At 41.4% G+C, this 18379-nt stretch overlaps 1 protein-coding gene and 1 long non-coding RNA gene across 2 annotated transcripts in view; one reads left to right on the top strand and one right to left on the bottom strand.

Moving 5' to 3' along the window:
• Positions 1 to 1305: 1305 nt before the first annotated feature.
• Positions 1306 to 18379, top strand: part of LOC309646463 — a 57306-nt gene continuing 40232 nt past the window's right edge. Inside the window, exon 1 of the long non-coding RNA XR_014255385.1 lies at positions 1306 to 2531. This is a non-coding gene — a long non-coding RNA (uncharacterized lncRNA). The remainder of the gene's footprint in view (positions 2532 to 18379) is intronic.
• The window catches only part of SDC2 (syndecan 2), a 111200-nt gene continuing 106437 nt past the window's right edge, over positions 13617 to 18379 (bottom strand). The window contains exons 4-5 of the mRNA XM_082432791.1: positions 16029 to 16164; positions 13617 to 14881 (exon numbers count right to left, since the gene is read on the bottom strand). Coding sequence (XP_082288917.1) covers positions 14718 to 14881; positions 16029 to 16164 — 300 coding nt within the window. The 3' untranslated portion in view covers positions 13617 to 14717. The remainder of the gene's footprint in view (positions 14882 to 16028; positions 16165 to 18379) is intronic.

The raw sequence follows: 18379 nt of genomic DNA, 5'->3' as shown, positions 1-18379 counted from the left end.
CCCCTTCTTTTGGTGGTGTTGCCCTTGGCTTTAATTTATGTTATCCAGGAAACCCAAAGGTCAAAACTTCCTCTATAGCTCAACAAAATATTCAGACTATTTTTCCCAGATTTGTTAATAGGAATTTTTGACGGGAAAGGATAAGAAAGAATAAGCTTTTACAAAGAGGTTAGTCATTCAAATAAGGAAGTCTTAAAAATCTGTACTGCATAAGGCACTCTGGCCACTTTTAGCCTTACATAAGACTTTTAGCTTATGGGAGTATGTTCCTATTGTAGACTCAGTTGTGTCCCCTGGAATTTCTTCCTAATCCCCAGTGCCTCAGAATGTAACTGTATTTGGAGATAGAATCTTTAAAGAAGTAATTAAGTTAAAAGGAAGTCATTAAGGTGGGCCCTAATCCAATATGTCTGGTGTTCTTATTGCAAGAAGCGATTAGGACAGATAAACAAAAGGAAGACAAAGTGAAGATGTGGGGAGAAGACGGCCATCTCTAAGCCAAAGAAAGAGGCCTCAGAAGAAACCAGCCCTGCGGACACCTTGATCTTGAACTCCTAGTCTCCAGAACAGTGAGAAAATAATGTCTGCTTTTTAAACCACCCAGTCTGTGGTACCTTGTTATGGGTTCCCTTGCAAACTAATCAGTTCCCTACTAATTATTAGCAAACTGGCATCTCTCTTCACCAAATTCATTGGGAAAGAACAACAGAAATCTTTTCCTGGCTCTCTCTCTCTCTCTCAAAAAATACCCACAGGAAAGAAACCCATGGTATTTGTGGAATTACTACTAAACACTTTCTTATCCAGCCAGTAATAAAAGTGTGGATCTGGGGTCTTGATCATTGGTGGGAGAGGATGATAGTACAGTATTCTCTTCCTCCAGAGTCAATTGTGGCCCCTCTTCCTTGTCTTCTTTCCCTTCCTCTCTCCTTCCCGAACAATTTGTGCAAAAGCCATTAGATAGAGCTGAGCAAGTAAAGTGTGTATGTGTGTGTGTTTAGGGCCTGAGGGATGGTAAGCTGTGGTGGCCCAGAGGAGGGCGCTAGTGTCTGAGTGGAAGGAGGAGGGTACCCACACAAGGGCTAAGCCTAGCACAGGGTAGCCTGGCCCGGGAAGGGTGAAGAGGGCATTTATGTAGATGAGCCGCCCGTGTAAGGAGTTGAAGGCTGAGTGGGGTCAGGCAAGTCTCCATGTGGAAGGGTGACCCCCGTGTGGGGTGTCACGGCCAGAACAAGGTGATAAGGATGTCTCTTCCCCACAGAGGTGCAACCCAGGGTAAGACATTAAAGGCTGAGCAGAGTGAGGAAGATGTCCACATTGCGGGGGGTGGGGGGGAGGCTGGTGTGGGGTTGGAGCCCCAGTGGGGTGAGGAGGATGGCCAGACAGAAGGGTGAGGTGATGTGAAGTGTCAGGGCTTGAGCTGGGTGAATAGGACATCCACATGGAGCCCAAATGGTATAAGGAGGACAGACGAGAGACTGGTTACATAGAGGTGGGTTGATTAAATAAGAAAATGTATTAAGGACAAGGAAAGCTAGATGTCTCATGGTTGGAGAAGGACATTACAAATATGGGAAAGGGAAGACTAGAGTGAACCCTGTGGTGCTGGATTAGAGTTGGAGATGATGGTGTGAACACATAGTTTTCAAGACAGATATATAGAGGATAAACAGATAGATAGATGATAGACAGATACTTGATAGATGATAGATAGATAGACAGATAGATAGTAGATAAAAAATGTAAATGTGTACATGCACAAATACACATTCCCTAGCTCTGTGCACTGAGAGGATCTGGGAGTAGTGATACTCAAATATCAGTGAGCATCCTAAGTGCCTAGATTTTGGTTTCTAAACACTATTCTCCACTAAAAGACACCAGGGATCCTTGGATAAAGGGCTGATGCCAGAGCTGGGCTAGGAAAAGTACAAGATAACACTGAAACCTCTTTTTGTAGCAGCAAGTTAAAAAGTGATCAAAGAATTGAGAGACATGTCACATCAGAAAGACACAGAAGCCAACTTGAAGGGACTCCCACTAGGCAAATATGGAACAATAATAAGCATGAAAATAAAGATAGTTATAGGTTATGACCCATTAAATAAAAGAGGAATTCATGAACCTATACTGACATAAATAAATAACAAATTGAAAGTATGATAAGAAATAGGATAATGAGGGGCTTCCCTGGTGGTGCAGTGGTTAAGAATCCGCCTGCCAATGCAGGGGACACGGGTTCGAGCCCTGGTCCGGGAAGATCCCACATGCCGCGGAGCAACTAAGCCCATGCACCACAACTACTGAGCCTGCGCTCTAGAGCCCGCACGCCACAGCTACTGAAGCCCTCCCGTCTAGAGCCCGTGCTCCGCAACAAGAGAAGCCACCGCAACGACAAGCCCATGAACCACAAGGAAGAGTAGCCCCTGCTCTCTGCAACTAGAGAAAGCCCGCACGCAGCAACAAAGACCCAACGCAGCCAAAAATAAATAAATAAATAAATAAATAAATTTATTTAAAAAAAGAAAAAAGTAATAGGATAATGAGATATTTCCCTAGTCTAAAGGGCCTGCCCATTAGATACTGACTAATTACAAAGAGAAAGATGCCTGGGTGGCAGACACTACATTAATGGTTATTGTTAACAGCATCAGTAATGGGACAAATCTAAATCTTAGGACACCTGATGGGATGTAGTGAGAAGGATGCAACATCAGTTCTGTGATATTTCTGCCAAAGATGCATAGCCTGAATCTAATCATGAAGACACATCAGACAAATCTAAATGGAGGGACATTATACAAAATAACTAGCCTCCAATCTCCACCAATGTCAAGGTCATGAAAGTCAAGGAAAGATTGAAAAATATTCTATATCAAAGCAGACTAAAGAGATGCGACACCACAACTCCACACGTTATTCCAGACTGAATCCTTCATCTGAAAGGCTTTACTGGGGTAATTAAAGAAACTTGAAGGGGGTCTGAAGATTAGATGGTAGTGATGGATCAATGTTAATTTCCTGATTTGATGGGGGTATTGTGGTTATGTAGGAGAATGTCTTTTTTGTAGGAAATATACACATAAATGTCTGGATGTGATGGGGCATCATGTCAACAACTCACTCTCACATACTTCAGAAAAAAAATACAAATTATTTGTACTGTAACTTTTCTGTAAATTTACGATTGTTTCCAAATTAAAAAAAAAAAAAAAAAGGTCAAGGATGCAGGACAACTGGCCCAGTCTCTTCAAAGAATCTGTGTCATGAAAACAGGGGTAGATTAAAAGAGGTTTATGGGACATGACGAGCAGATGCAAACACGGTCTTGGATGAGATTCAAATTTGGATAAAAAGCAACAAAGCACATTTTGGAGATGACTGGGTAATGTAAATATGATTTACTATTAGATGAGATGAAATGTGTTGAAATGGAAAAATGGACATCACTGACCAGAAAAGAAAAAAAAAACAGGTAATAGAACAGTGGTAAGCATCATGTGATCTGATTTGGCGGAAAAAAGAGAAATACAAGTAAAGTTCTAGAAGGATAAATACTAACCTTAGTACTAGTACTCATTGAGTGGCAGGAATACGTTTTTATTCTCTTATTTTTGCTTGTCTTTATTTTCTAATATACAACAATGTCTATGCCCTTTTTTCTGTGGTAGTAAAAGATAATTTTTAAGCAAAATTTAAATAACAGAATTAGGGGGAAAGCATCAATGGGGTCAGTGTGTACAACTTTGAATAACCCACATTTTTATCCTCTGGGACATGTTAATGTTACAGAAGATGTTTGGACAAAGTCCCTGAAGTATATCCTTGTCTCTGGCATAGGGTCATCACCTCGTCTCCATGTGTCTGAGAGGTGCCTAAAGGTGTGTCTGGCTGTACCAGTCCATTTTAATACCATATAGAAACGTTTCAGTTATCTCACCTGTAAAATTGGAACTAACGCCCCGCTGCAGAAGGTTATTGGGAGTACTAAATGAGTTAATACATTTGTAAAGTGTTAAATAAATTATTAATAGATACCAACAGCACCTCATTCATACAACTACAAAATTTGTGATCATCTCAGTTTTTTGTTTCATAGAGAGAATAAAAGGAAACAGATATAGTCTCCCAGTTCAGATCGGAACATGGCGTTTATTTTAATTCATGAACTCTTATATTGTACCTTCTGTATGCTAGGCGCTATTCTAAGGGCTTTACAAATAATACCTTTTTAATCCTCATAATAATCCTATGAGGAGGGTAATCCTATTACCTTCCCCATTTTATAGTTGAAGGAATTGAGCCACAGAGAGGTTCAGTTGTGTAAAGTCACACGGCCAGTAAGAGGCAGGGACAGGATTAGACCTATGCAGTCCACGCTCTTAACCTCAACCCTTGTAGCTGCTCTTACCACCACAAAACCAAAGTACAGGAGTTGCTGGTACATTTATGCACCAGTTGCTTTCCAAAAGTTCACTTGTAAGCTAGTATTTCAAGTTGAATGCATTTCCCAACAAAACAATACTGCAAATTAGATTTGGTTCCCGGGCCAACCTATTTAAATAGACCAAACTTTTAACAACATGGCTGATTCAGAACAACTATGGCCTCAAGACCAGTGTCCCTCTGGGCAAAGGATAGTGAATAGGTTTTATCTCCCAACTCAATTCCAATCAATGACTGTGGGTGCACAGAACTCAGACCACTGTCTGGGGAAGAATTCTGAGATTGGCCTTAGCAGGAAAGGAACCAGTATCAATTAATGATGTCCTCCATGAACGGAGAAGCAGGAAGAGAGGCCCCAAAGCCAGGCATTTGCCATCTCTGCTCCAGACCCTTTTACACCCTGACACTAAGCTGTAAGGTAAGGCTTGCGACCCTGTCTCTGGATATGTCTCAATCTAGAGCCCAGAGGAACCCAGGGAGTGGAAGAAAGGGACAGGGCAGGGATTCTGAGAGCAGAAACTGCTCGAGGCTTCTGTTGACAGCGTGGGGGGCCTGGTGAAACTAGTGGCTGAGACTACTCTGATGGGGTGACAACAGCTGTTCAGAATTGTGGGTAACTTGCAAGTTGAAAATTTGTGTGTTAACCACGCCGGCCTAGCCCTTCCTCACACTCACAAACATCAACCCAGTGATCCACACACCAGCAAGCCCAAGGGAGGCAAGTCTTTGTCTACTCTCATGGCATTTCAAGAAGTTGTCAGAATGGTTAAATGATTCATTCCAGGTCATACAGTGAGATCAGTCATGAGTTATATATAAAAGCAATGTCAGAGTAGAATGAAAATGAGTACATAGAACCCAGCAAGATGATCCCACAAACCGCCAGCTTACGTACAGGGCTGTTAAACTAGGGTTTGGGATGGGTGGATCCTTGCTCATACTGCTGAGGTTTTCAGAGAGGGACATTAGAATGTGAAATAGACTTTGCATGTGGTTTGCTGAGGACTTATTTCTCAAGATAAACTAGAAAAAGTTAATTATATAAAGCTAAAAGTGAGTCCCAGGCTAGGTTGCATTTGAGAGAGCACTGTAGCCCAGCAGGCCCCCAAAATGTCATGTCAGCTTTCGAAGGCATTTCACAGTTGCTGCAACAGCACCGCTGGAATAAAGCCAAGCAGCTTTAGAAGTAGCCCAGTCCCTTAGACACAGATGACAGTGCCAAGAACAAAATAAAAAAGGGCCGTGGCATCTGGGTCCTGCAGCTGCCAAATCATATCCATTCACCATGCCAAAGTCATCCTCAGAAAAATTCCCAATGAGAGGCCCAGTGGCCCAGCAAGCTACAAAATCGCCTACGATCCAGGCAAGCAGTGGGTTCCAGTTCTCCAGCTTCTGCCAAGATTGCCAGGCAGACCTGATTAAGCAAGTCAGTAGGATGATTTCTTGTTCATAAAATGGACACTCCACTCCTAGTCTGTGTGCGTGTGTGTGTGAGAGAGAGAGAGAGAGAGAGAGAGAGAGACAGACAGACAAAGAGACAAGGAGAGACAGAGAGTGCACTAGAAGACAAAGATAAAATGAACAAAAAATTTTTTTAGGGAATTCCCTGGTAGTCCAGTGGTTGGGACTCCATGCTTTCACTGCCGAGGGCGCAGGTTCAATTCATCCCTGGTCGGGCAACTAAGATCCTACAAGCCACACGGCCAAAAATAAGTAAGTAAGTAAGTAAGTAAGTAAGTAAGTAAGTAAGTAAATAAATAAATAAATAAATAAATAAATAAATACAGTTTTTTACAAATTGTCCAGAAGATAGGTTTAACATGATTAAATGAACTAATAAGAGGAGTGGGGAGAAAAAGAAGATGCTGGCCATTTCCTTATGCCTTCTCCCAGTACAGCAGGAAACTGACACAGGGACTGAAATCCCTCCCTGAAGGAAGGAAAGTCATGCCTTCCTCTGCTGGGGAGGTAAAAGAAAGCAAAGCAAAACTCAGAAAAGTTGGCCAAGCCAGGCAGAACCTTCTCTCCCACCTGCACATCTGCCTTGGGCTTTTCTTCTTTTCGGATTGTTGCAAGAAAACAGATGGCTGTAGAAGCCTGAATTTTAAATTTATGAATGGAAATTTGAACAGATGTTAGCAATCAAGATGGCATATAGGAATTTTTTTTCATACCATGTTTACAGCCCAGCCTCCTTCACATAAATGGGAGAGGGGGTCATAAAAAGGGTAGTTTTTGATCTCAGGACAGCATGGATCCAGCTTCGTGATTATATGGCACAATAACGGAAATATTGAGAGAACAAAGCAAGAAAACACTAATCAGCTCCCTGTATAAATGCTAAATATTTATCTACAAGATGATAAAATATATCTGCAAGAAAACCATTAACTCATCAAGAGCAGATTCTGTGTTTTAAGTGGGTGACGTTCAAGCCCAGGGTTTTAACAAATATCTGTGAATACCTAGTTGCTTGGATTCTGTTTAGATTTTTGACGTGATATAGATTATTTGGTTTGGTTTGGTTTGGCTGAATGTCCCAGACATATGGGGCCTTACTAAATTTCAGGGAGGAATTGAGGAAGAGCTGGTAAGAGATCTGATGCTATGGGCATTCATCCATCATCCAATGCTAGGAACTGGGCTAGGTGCTCAGGGTGGGTGGGAAGCCGCAAAATAAATCAAACCTGATCTAGGTCCCCAACACAGAGGGCTGAAGGAAAAAGCAGGTATGTAACACAAGGCTGGAACAAGGTATATGTTGAAGGTTCCAGGAGTGAAAAGAAAGGAGTGGGATTGATTGGGGAATGGATCATGACCGTGGTTCTTGATATGCTAAGAAGGGAAGAGTCAGGAGCTTGCGGCCATCTGGGAGAAGAGCATCACCCAGGCTTTGTTAGCAATTTCTGTTGACTACACCTTCGAAACATGGGGTGACCATAAAGTCTGGGAGCGTGAATCATATAATGTGATCAGGTATTATAATATTATGTCAATAAACTATTTATTATGTATTCACTTGGATTTCCAGACTTTGCAGCCACCTTGGCTCTCCAGAATACATCACTTCTCACCACTGCCATCCACTGTGGTTATCTCTCCTGGAGGACTGCAACAGCCTTGCTAGTCTTCCTGCTTGTGTTTTTCCCTACATCCATCATCCACAACCAATCTATTCTCAACACAATAATCAAAGCAATCCTTCTGAAGCAGTGGTTCTCAAAGTGGGGTCCTTGCTGGGAAAGTTGTTGAAAATGCAAATTCTTGGGTTCTCTTCACCTATAGAATCAGAAACTCTGGAGGTAGGGTCCAGAAATCTGTGTTTTAACAAGTGCTCCGGGCGATTCTGATGTGTGCTAAGGTTTGAGAGCGAATTGTAAGCATAGGTGAGTTAATGTCACTCCTTGGCTCAAAATCCTACAACTCTCCAAGGCCATTACAAAGCTACAAGGCCATCCATATACCATCTGGCCTGTGGATCTTTCACTGACTGCCCATCACTCTAGTCTCTAGCTCACTTGCTCCTTGGCTATACTCAAGGTCTTGGTATTTACTGTTCCTTTGGCCTGGAATGTTGCCCATTCCCCAGGCCTCCTACCCCACCTATCATGGCTCAATCCCTCCTCACCTTCCCCCAGCTCAAATGTCACTTTCTTGTTGATACATTACATATTCGTGGTCTGTCTCTTCCCACTAGAATGTAAGTTACTTGAGAGCCAGGATGTTGTTTTGTTGACTCCTGTATTCTCAGGGCTGGAACTGTGTACCTGGTACATAGTGAGTGCCCAGGAAACAGCTGGTGAAGGAATGAATAAATGATCCTGTGTTGAGGTCCTACCAGATGCCAGATATTGTTCTAGGTGCATCACCTCATTGAATGTGCCTCACTGAATTCCCACAAGGCATACGGTGTATGTTATCATCTTTATTTTACACATGAAAAAGTGAACTAAATGCGAAAAAGAAGAGTAACAGATACTAAAAAATAAAAAAAGGAAAGGACTGAGATACGAGGTTATCAGAAAAGGAAACTTTTCATAATCCCCAAGTTCTGGGTCTGACATGGAGCCAAATCCATCTACATTTTGTACCAACTTTACTGCTTTTCCTTGAAATTGGTCTGGGCAGAGGACACGCCAGCTTACTCTGGTATTTACCTAAGCAGAATGTAATTAAAGAGGCAAAATCCTGCTTTCAGTGATCCCAGGACAAGGCTACACGTAGGAGAATTGCTGTTTTGTTTGCTGATATTTTCCTATTGGAAACACAGATGATAGAGATATTTCCTGAATATTCAAATAGTTCTTACGCTTCCTCCCAATTACTTTTTTCAGTTTTAAAAACAGTTCATAGTGTATGTTGTTAATGACCTGGTAGAAGTGGATACTTGAACATGCTTATTAATGTGCTCAAAAATGAGCTCTCTATCAAGCCTCATGGGGATTTTTTTTCCCCCCGGCCATTAAAAATTGTGTTCTCTGTTAAGCATCTGCCAAAACAAAAATCCAGTCCTGTGACCAGTGCTAAAGAGTGAATCTGGTAGTGGTTCATCTACAAAGAAAGACTGTGCGTGCAGGCAGACCCAGGGCCATGGTCCTTCTCTATCTGTGCACCTCTCCAGATGATCTCATTTATTCCCATGGCTTTTAACACCCTCTACATGCTGTTCACTCCTGTGTCATCAGTTGGGGTCCAGGAAGGAAAATAGAACCCATGCCGGGTAACACAATGGAAGGAATTTATCCAGGGAATTAGTTACAAAGATGCTGGAAAAGCTGTGTGGGCAAACCGGGGAGGGTGAGATAACCCAGAGAAGAGCAACAGTAGGAAGCTGTGACCCTCCCTTAGGCTGGAGAGACAAAAGGGCCACAGCGGTGTTTATGAGAGTTTAGGAACAGTGGGAGCAGGGAACTTGGAGGAGAGTCAGACCAGTGGGATCTCAAACCATAGAGGAGACTCATTAATGCTAAAGATGCTGCCCAAAGCAGGGAGAGGGGAAAGAACGCTGGCTTTTCCATTCCTCCTGACCTTCAGTGTTCTGCCAGTACCTTCCATTGGCCAGATTTTCCCAGGAGCCAGTTGGCAGGGAAGCTTGGGAAATGTAGTTTGCATGGGTCACCCCCACCCGAACTTCAATCCAGAGCAGAGCAGGGAAGAGAGGGAAATGAATCAGAGTGCCAACAGGCAATGATGGACACTATTCCCAAATTAACGTCTCCAGCTCAGACCTCTTCTCTGAGCTGCAGATTCTTACATTCAGTTGTTCACCTGACACCTCCACTTGGGTGTCTAATAGTTCTAACTTAACAAGGTTCAAAAGGAACTTGTTTTACCAGCCAACTCCCCCCGATATTCTCCTTCTCAGAATGTGGATCACCCAGCTCAGCCAGAAATACGGGTGAGCTTTGATTCCTTTCTTTCCTTACTCCCTATTCCTTCCAACCTTTTAGCAAGACCCACTGATTCCATCTCCCAAACAGTACCTCTCCAGTCTTCTGTGCCTTTGCTATTACCACCTTAGGCCAAGCCACCATCATTTCTCTGACAGGGAACAATAATGACATCCTAACTGGCCATGGTACCCCACTCCCCACCCCGTCTCCTTACAACGCATTGTCCAGGGGTCGGTTCCTGAAGGCCTGGGGGGCAAGTGTAAGGAGTCAGGACTTTATTCTAAGAGCTTTAGGAGCCACTGAAGGGAATGACATAAATAATTTTTATCATAAAGAGATCAGCTTAGCTTCTTTGTGGGAAATAAAATGTAAGGGCCAAAAAGTGGAAGAAGGAAGACTAATTAGGAGGCAGTTACACTTCTCAGCCCTCTTACCCCAGCTCTTCCGCACCTATTCACTTGCCCGGCAGCCACTCCCCTTCTCCCTGTGCCTGCAACATGCCAAGCCCCTTCCCTCCTGAAGGCTGTCCACAGCCTGGAACGCTTGTCCTGATGTTAGCACAGCTGGCTCCACATCATTCAGTCCCCACCCTCTCAGAGAACTTTCCTGACCAGGCGGTAGTAATTACAGCTGTTCACAAACATCCCATCTCTCTCCATAGGGGCACAAAGTAGGACTGCACTTCTCTGCGCCTGGGCAGTTAGTTGTAGCCACGTGACTTGCTTTGGCCAATGAAATGTGGGTGGAAGTGATATCCGTCACCACTGGGTGGAAGCCTATGAGCCACTGTGTGTTTCACCACGATTTTTCTTTGGCCACAGAGACTGGCAGCGTAGCAGATATTGGCTCCTCCAGTGGCCTGAGACCCAGACGTAGGATGACGATCGTTCAGGGCAGAACTCTCTGCCAACCTACAGACACATGGCATGAGCAAGAAGTCAATCTTCCCTGTTTTAAGTTGCTGAGGCTTTGAGATGGTGACTGCAGCATACCTAGACCATCTGGGCTGAAAAAGTTCCTCAGTCCCTTACATCAGCCTGCTTCAGGGCCATCATGGAAATACCACCAAGTGATCATTTCTACTTGCTGGTTTTATTCATTAATTTTGTTTCCCCTCTGCACCCCTCTCCAAACCCCACGAGAGCAGGGTCTCTGTTTACCTAGCTTCTAGAAGAGAGCCCAGTGCAAGTCACTAGGCAAGTATCTGTTGATTAAACCTCCAGTGCCTTGCACCTAGCATTTGTGGCTTATGTGCTAGTTTGCCAAGGCAACTGGAATGAATGGGTCTTGTACTCAGCACATCTGAAGCATCAAGGCCTAAAGCTTCACTCTGCTATTTACCGGTTAGGACAGTTGCTTGGGTTACACCCTTCCCAATTCACAGGAAACCAAGTTTCCCAAAGTCACCATGATTCCTTAGTCAGAAAAAGCTCTGCTAAAGACCACATGCAGCAGATAAACAAAAAGGAATGAAATCTTGGAACCGTAAAATCATGAGAGTGAAGCCGCCCAGAGTTAGGAGACAGAGTGGAACAAAATTCATTTTGATACTATTTTACCAATGCTACTTGGCAGACAGTTGTTCTATCTTTTTTAAAGTTTTCTATGCCAGCTAAATCTAATTCCCCAGAAATGACCAAACCTCCAATTTCATTCTGGTCATAAAATACCGGCATGGAAAAAAACCTTAGTGATTTCTTAATTCAGACAACTCCATTTATCAGCTGGCTTGATCCCCTTTATTTGGAAACCTCTTAGGGTCTCACTGTCGTCTGCCAGAGGCTCAGAACGTAAAAACTCAAGTTAGAGATTGTTTTGTTTAACGTCATTGCCTTTTTAAACTAAAGATATTTTAAAACATTTTTTCCTAGCATACCATTATATAATTATAATAGAGCTGTAAAGAAGATCCTGATTATAAAATTAACCCTGCAATATTTTTAGGTTTTATATTTTTGCTCCTCACTTAAAATTTTTCCTTAAGGTTTCAAAATGTCTGAGATATTGAAGAGATAAACTCTTAAACACTACAAAGTTATTACTGCATCTGTTCTTTCAGGAACTAGCACCCTTTGGTTCTTTAGGCCAGCCAGAAATTAATTATGTTCTACTTATTTAGCTTAGTCTCTTAGACCCTAGACAAACAGGCTGTATCCTCAGTAAGCAAGTGCGTTTTGTTTAACTTGCCAAAAAAAAGAGCAAATATCAATTCAGTAAACATTTGATCTCAAACTATCAACTTTTAATGTTAATAGATGGCAATTTCTGCAATCTTGTCCAAACGAAATTCAATGTTATTAACCATGTCCTAATCCTGAAGTTCAGGTACTAGGCACTTGCAGGTGAAACTTTTAAAAAATGAGCTCATACCATTTCCCCCACATGCTGAAAATGGGATAGTTTGAATATTGCAAGTCTCTCAAACAAAGCCATATTCACATGCAGGAAATCATTTAGATGTGGTTAAGGAAACAGGAAATTTTCGCATTGGCTTTAATATTTATATTTTACCAAAATTTTCCTGAACTTGGTAATCATTACTAACACTTCTTATAGTACTATCTACTGCCTCTTAAAAATAAAATAACTAAGCAGAAAATGTACAGTTGAAGAAAACTGGATGTCAGTCTATACAGTGATTTTTTACTTTCAGCATGACAGACTTTATTTTGGCACTTTAACAAATATTTTGCTTTACAGCAGTGACAAAATATTTGCCAGAAATCTCCTTTTCCTGGCATGGATATTCCAAGCAGTTGTTATTCTACGAACTGGATTTCGCTATGCTTTGCACAGTTAGAGGTATACCCACTACATTCTTAACCTCCGTAACCGAGGGACATTGTGCAGCTTTAAGAAGGTGCTATCACTTCCTTTTAATCACTCCAAAGTGGACTGATTGTGCAAGTGACTGGACAGGAATTTGAGAATTAAGGCCATTAAGAATTGACGTAAACACTGTTCCAAGTGCTGCATTAAAAATTTTTTTTTTAAATGAGTTCTGTGGCAATTCCGCGGAATGTTCTCTAAATGAAGGATTCATACTTCATTAAAGGTAAATTACATGTTGGAAAGGTTGCTGTTTTTGCTGTCTTCCTACTTTGGCCGCTCACAGTTTAAAACAAAATTGGTGGTAAAATAGAAAAAGGAAATGTTCAGTTAGAAGGCAGTCCCCAGACAGGGTACTCTCATATTTCCAGCTATTCCTCAGGCACCGCTGCTTTCCGGCAATTGCATTCCTAAGCAGTGAGGCCCTCCTTTTAATGCACAGAGCCTCCCTGCCCAACTCTTCTTCCCTACAGTGTGAACTATGGTATTCCATCTATGACCTCTTCGGTTAAGCTTCAGGAGAGATTTGGAACACAGTTTCGAAGGTAAAACAATCTACAGGACTAAACCATAGACACCGATGTCAGGAAAGCCCCCTTTAGTCCTTGGGAATTTATGGTCCTAAAAGTTATTTGCAAGAGCAGGCATTCATCTCAATATTGCCATCAGCTATCTCCATAAAGGTTGCAAAAGTCACAATTCCCTCTCTGGCGGCCTTTCGATATCTACATTCAAACAGACACAGGATGATACATTCAGATTTCCTCTGGCCAATTCAGAAGTGAATCTGGTAATAAACAGCCTTATCAATGAGCTCTTTGGTTTTTGATTTACAGACACTGTGGAACACTCAGAAATCAAACTCACAACATCCTTGAGAGCAGACGGTCGTTAGCAAAGGGGAGGTGTACATTTGATCGAAAATGTACAAAATTTATAACAGTGACATTTTCAATATTAGGCCACATGATTTATTCAGTAGTTTTTATGTTCCCAAATTACAATTTACGTCTATTCGTAAGACTACAAAAGTTACCATTAGAATCGTCTGTGCTTATAAAATACCAACTTTTTTTTTAACTGTTATATATACTCATTAACACCAGTCTGCGACGAGTTACATAGAATCATAGGCACTTCAAAGGCTTAAAAAGATGTTTACAACTTAAATGCATTTTTAAGAACAAAAACTGATTTTTTTCCTTAAGTCCCTACTCGTACCTTCAAATTGCAAGAAATTAACAAATACAGTGGCCAAAGGAATCTGCAGCAACTTCTCAAAATACTGTTATCATCTTTGGGTTTGCTGAGGCTTGTCAGTAACTCAAATCCTCCCAAAAGAAGATCTGATTAGATAGACATGACTAAACAGTTTTGTGGTGATAATCCAATTTTACACATTAATTTGCTGTTGCAAATCTGCCTGAAGCTACAGGTAATGAAAAACAAAGCAAGTGTAAAACGGATAGTCTGACACTTAAAAATTTATACAAAGTGGAGGTTAAAGTTTATATATTTGAAAATCACATATACACTAAATTACCATTATCTGAAATATCCAAAGACAAACTGCACCATAACAGCTACAAAAGGCATAGAGTTTTGTTTTGTTTTCAAGGGGACAAGAGGGGCGAGCAGAGGAGAGGGGGAACAACAGATAAATTAACGAAGTAAGACGAACTTGGTAAGGTCAATCTGAGACATGCAGACTCAAACGAAACAGCTTTCATCTTCAAACCGTAGGATAAAAACAACCTTTTCATATTTGCACATAAAAGTTTAAACCGATTCCATGAACATTGAGGGTTTTTATAACATAATATTTTGCCACTGCTATTCACAGAACACTGCAGATGTTAAATTTGAATTTTATGTTGTTCTAAAGAAATACATGAAAAGTTTTAAATACAATGGGATTTTATCATTAAAGTGCCAGAATGGCTCTTTAATGAAAAAAAACAAAAAAACAAAGATCTTCATTATTCTATGCCAAAGCTTTATTTTTAAAAGTTCAGTGATCTCATAAATAGAGACACTAAATGGGAGTTTTCACGCATAAAACTCCTTAGTAGGTGCCTTCTGATAAGCAGTACTGGATGGCTTGCGTTCTCCAAGGTCATAACTTCCTTCATCCTTCTTTCTCATGCGATACACCAACAGCAGGATAAGGAAAATTGCAAAGAGAAAGCCGATCACTCCGCCAGCAATGACAGCTGAAACACACCAGAAGGAAGATTACTCTTAGAAGAGATTCAAGGGTGGCAGAAATTAGCTCTGTCAAGCCCAATCTATCTACACTTTCATAAAAAGCTTAATTAAAAAACCCCCAAACTGGATTCAATGAAGCAACCAGGTAATGATGCAAATCTGACATTCCTCAGGAGGTATAATACTTTCTTTGATTGATATTAATAATATCCCCCAAAAGCCTCAATAAGAAAAATCTGGCTGTGACCTCAACTAAGTCCATACTTTAAAACTCTTGAGTCTTTTCGGTATTCACATTTTGTACTCTAATCTTCTAACTGCTTTTTTCAATGAAAACACAAAACATGATATAATCGACTTAAATTCTGTAAAGGAAAATAAATATGAAAAAAGCATGCAAATTTCCTTTCTAGTCTTGGATTTGGGACTATCCTCTTTCAGGGATCAAGTGTTGTACAGACATAGAGAACAGATTTGTGGTTGCCAAGGGGGGTGGGGAGTGGGGGAGGGATGGAGTGGGAGTTTGGGATTAGCAGGTGCCAACTATTATATATATGTATAACTGAATCGCCTTGCTGTACATCAGAAACTAACACAACATTGTAAATCAAATATACTTCAATAAAATAAAATTTTTAAAAAAGGATTAAGTGTTCTAAAATCTTGCAAATCTTCCCCTTTAAAATCAAATGTTAATACTTTCATCAGTAAGTTACGATTAGAGACAACATCTTTAATACCTTGGGCACTATATCAATGGCCCTCCCCATAAAGAACCTTTCCTTCTCTTAAATTTGTTTTGAAATCAGGATGAATGACTTGGATCAAGACTGATTGATTTTCATATTCTGCCACCCCCCGACGCCCCATTGTTCTGGACCAACTCAGGCCTTAACTTTCTTCTTCTTGCCTCTCCCCATCCCGCCCAAAAGGCTGGCCAAGGGGTAGGCTGAGGGAGCTGACAGAAAATAAAGACAACATTTGCCTAACTCTTGCCTCTCACTCTGGAATGAGACAGGTGCTCAACATGGTTTTCAGTACTAAGGTAACATCCAGCAAGCTTTGCCGATACCTCTGAGGCAAATGCCTATCACTTAGGCAAACACAGGCCTATTTAAGGACCTGCCACCTGAGCCCCACTGGGCTACTCACCTGCCAGGACTTCTGTTCGTTTAAACAGATTGTCTGAGTGCTTCTCAGTATACACATTTGTAGCCTCTTCAGCTGGGTCCATTTTCCTTTCTGAGTCAGAGAGGTGAACTTTTTCCTTATCAATTTCTTCAGGTGACTGGGGAAAAAAAAAAAGATTATGAAGATTTTCTTTTAATGTGCTGGAAAGAAGAAATAGTAGATAAGCACACTCCCAAGTTCGTTCCTTTCAAACACTGAGTTTACGAAAGACCTGCAATAATCGCTTTGTGTGATGTGCATACCAGTGGGTGAGTCCTATGGTGGACCCACGTTGTTCATGGTTTTATGTAACACCCAGCACATGTATAGGCAAAATGGATAGTTAGTGAGTTCATAATAATCCTAATGACATGGGTAGGTTGTTTTAGTTGACATTTTGTAAGATCTCTAACTTTCTCACCACCCTTCTGACTTTAGGCCACCATCCCCCTCTGGATGCTCCAACCCAATAGCACTGCCCCAATTCTCCTCACTCCTTTATCATCTTTTTGCTACACAGGGCACTGTGATGACAGCTTCCTTGTTGGCATTCTCTCCAAGTGTTCTCCCAGGGCTCTGCCTGCTACCACTCTGTGGGGAGCAGCCCCCAGGTTTCATCTGTAATGCTCCCCTCTATTTATTCACTCTTACAACGCCTTCACCAAACCCTGGATTACAAAGAACTTCAGGGGGCCTGGGTTCTGCAAGTAGCTCCTGTGTGGTCCTGATCAAGTCATACCACTTTTCTGGACTTCATTTTCTATATCTGTCCAATGAATGGCACGCTCAGGTTCCTGAGTATTCTGCAAGTCTAAAGTACACTCTTCTCATAGAAAGCCCATCGCTATTTGGATACCTGGTAGAAGGACGGACAACTTGACAGATGAGAGAACGAATTATCTGGGTTCTAATCTAGAAGCCTTTTCACTACGCATTAGCAGTCAGGGAAGGGTTAGGAAAGGGAAGAGAAAAATAGGTTAATACTCAGGTTTGTGACTAGGGAAAGAGGAAAGCAAGTTCTGGTGGCGAATGAGGTGAGAATAAGTCGCTATTGTGACATTAGAGACTGAATTTAACTCATCCGTATCACCTCTGTCCCACTATTATGACAGATCACATGAATCCCCTCAGGTTTTTTCAGTCCCTAAAATCATTTGAGAGCGTTGACATTCCCTCTGACTCGGCTTCTGATCTAGCAGCCAGGAAGGAGCTTGCATTTCAGGGGGTCTGCGGGTGTGGGAACAGGAGGTCTCCACAGAACCGGGGCCACCACGTACTCACAGGAAAGGTCCACCAGTGTACAAACTTCCAGGTGCTCTGGACGGAACATTCACTCTTTAAATTTAAAAGTTTTATTGTATGAAAGTAAGAGTTTGACTAATAAGAATTCTTTCAATAGTATAGAACTAACCTGAAATACCTTAACTCCTGTATAGATGTACAAAGTGAAAGGACGAAAAGCCAGCAGAGATAATTAAATTAAGCCAATTAAAGATCTGTCACATCCATGTCTGGTTGTTTGGATGCCATGGAAATGTGATGGAAGTAAAAGAGGACGAGCAATGCTCTGCTTGAACAAACGACTGTGTTCTTTTTATTCTGTCACATAAATTTATAACAAACTAGACAGAATATCTATAACAGTGACATTAATGCCACAGTGACGCCCATTCAAAAGCAAAGTCTACTTTAATGGTATCCTAGAGGCAATGTTTAATTTAGCTGTGCCATGTATGACAAAATAGAAAATTTAATCACCAGTATTAATATTATTCATTATCAGTATTATCACGATAAGTACCTTGAAAAGTGTTTGACACAATGAGTAGCACTCAGTAAATCTCCCACAAATGGATGAATTTTTATTATTACTACATCGAACACAAATGATACCAGGAATACATTAAAAGATTTGGGGGTCCTTAATTTCTGAGCTCCTCTGCCAAACATCTATCTTCTTTATTTTAATCTGACACAATTACTTCCTTAAAACCAATTCTTAAAAACTTAAACCAATTTTCAATTCATTGTTGTCAACTGACCAGAGAGCTCTAAGTCAAACTAGGTTTGGCTTAGGATAAACTCCATCATGTAAAGCCAAAACTGAATTTCTTGTCTCACGCTCGTGAGTCCTAATGGCTCCTAACGGTTCCTGACTTCAAGGGATTCCGTTACGACAAGTGGTCAAATAAACAAAGCCAGATGCATCTTTCAGCAGCCACACTGGATGACCTACCCTCAGCTGCACCTGTTACTTTTCATCGCTCCTCTTCTCCCTTCTTCCTGTCACTCACTGAACTGAATCCATTTCTGGAGCAGCTACCGTGCACGGA

Source organism: Balaenoptera physalus (genome assembly GCF_965194825.1).
Source record: "Balaenoptera physalus genome assembly, chromosome: 17".
NCBI classification, from domain to species: Eukaryota; Metazoa; Chordata; class Mammalia; order Artiodactyla; family Balaenopteridae; genus Balaenoptera; species Balaenoptera physalus.
Note: the sequence above shows the minus strand (reverse complement) of the source record. Positions and strands in the feature narration are given on the sequence as shown.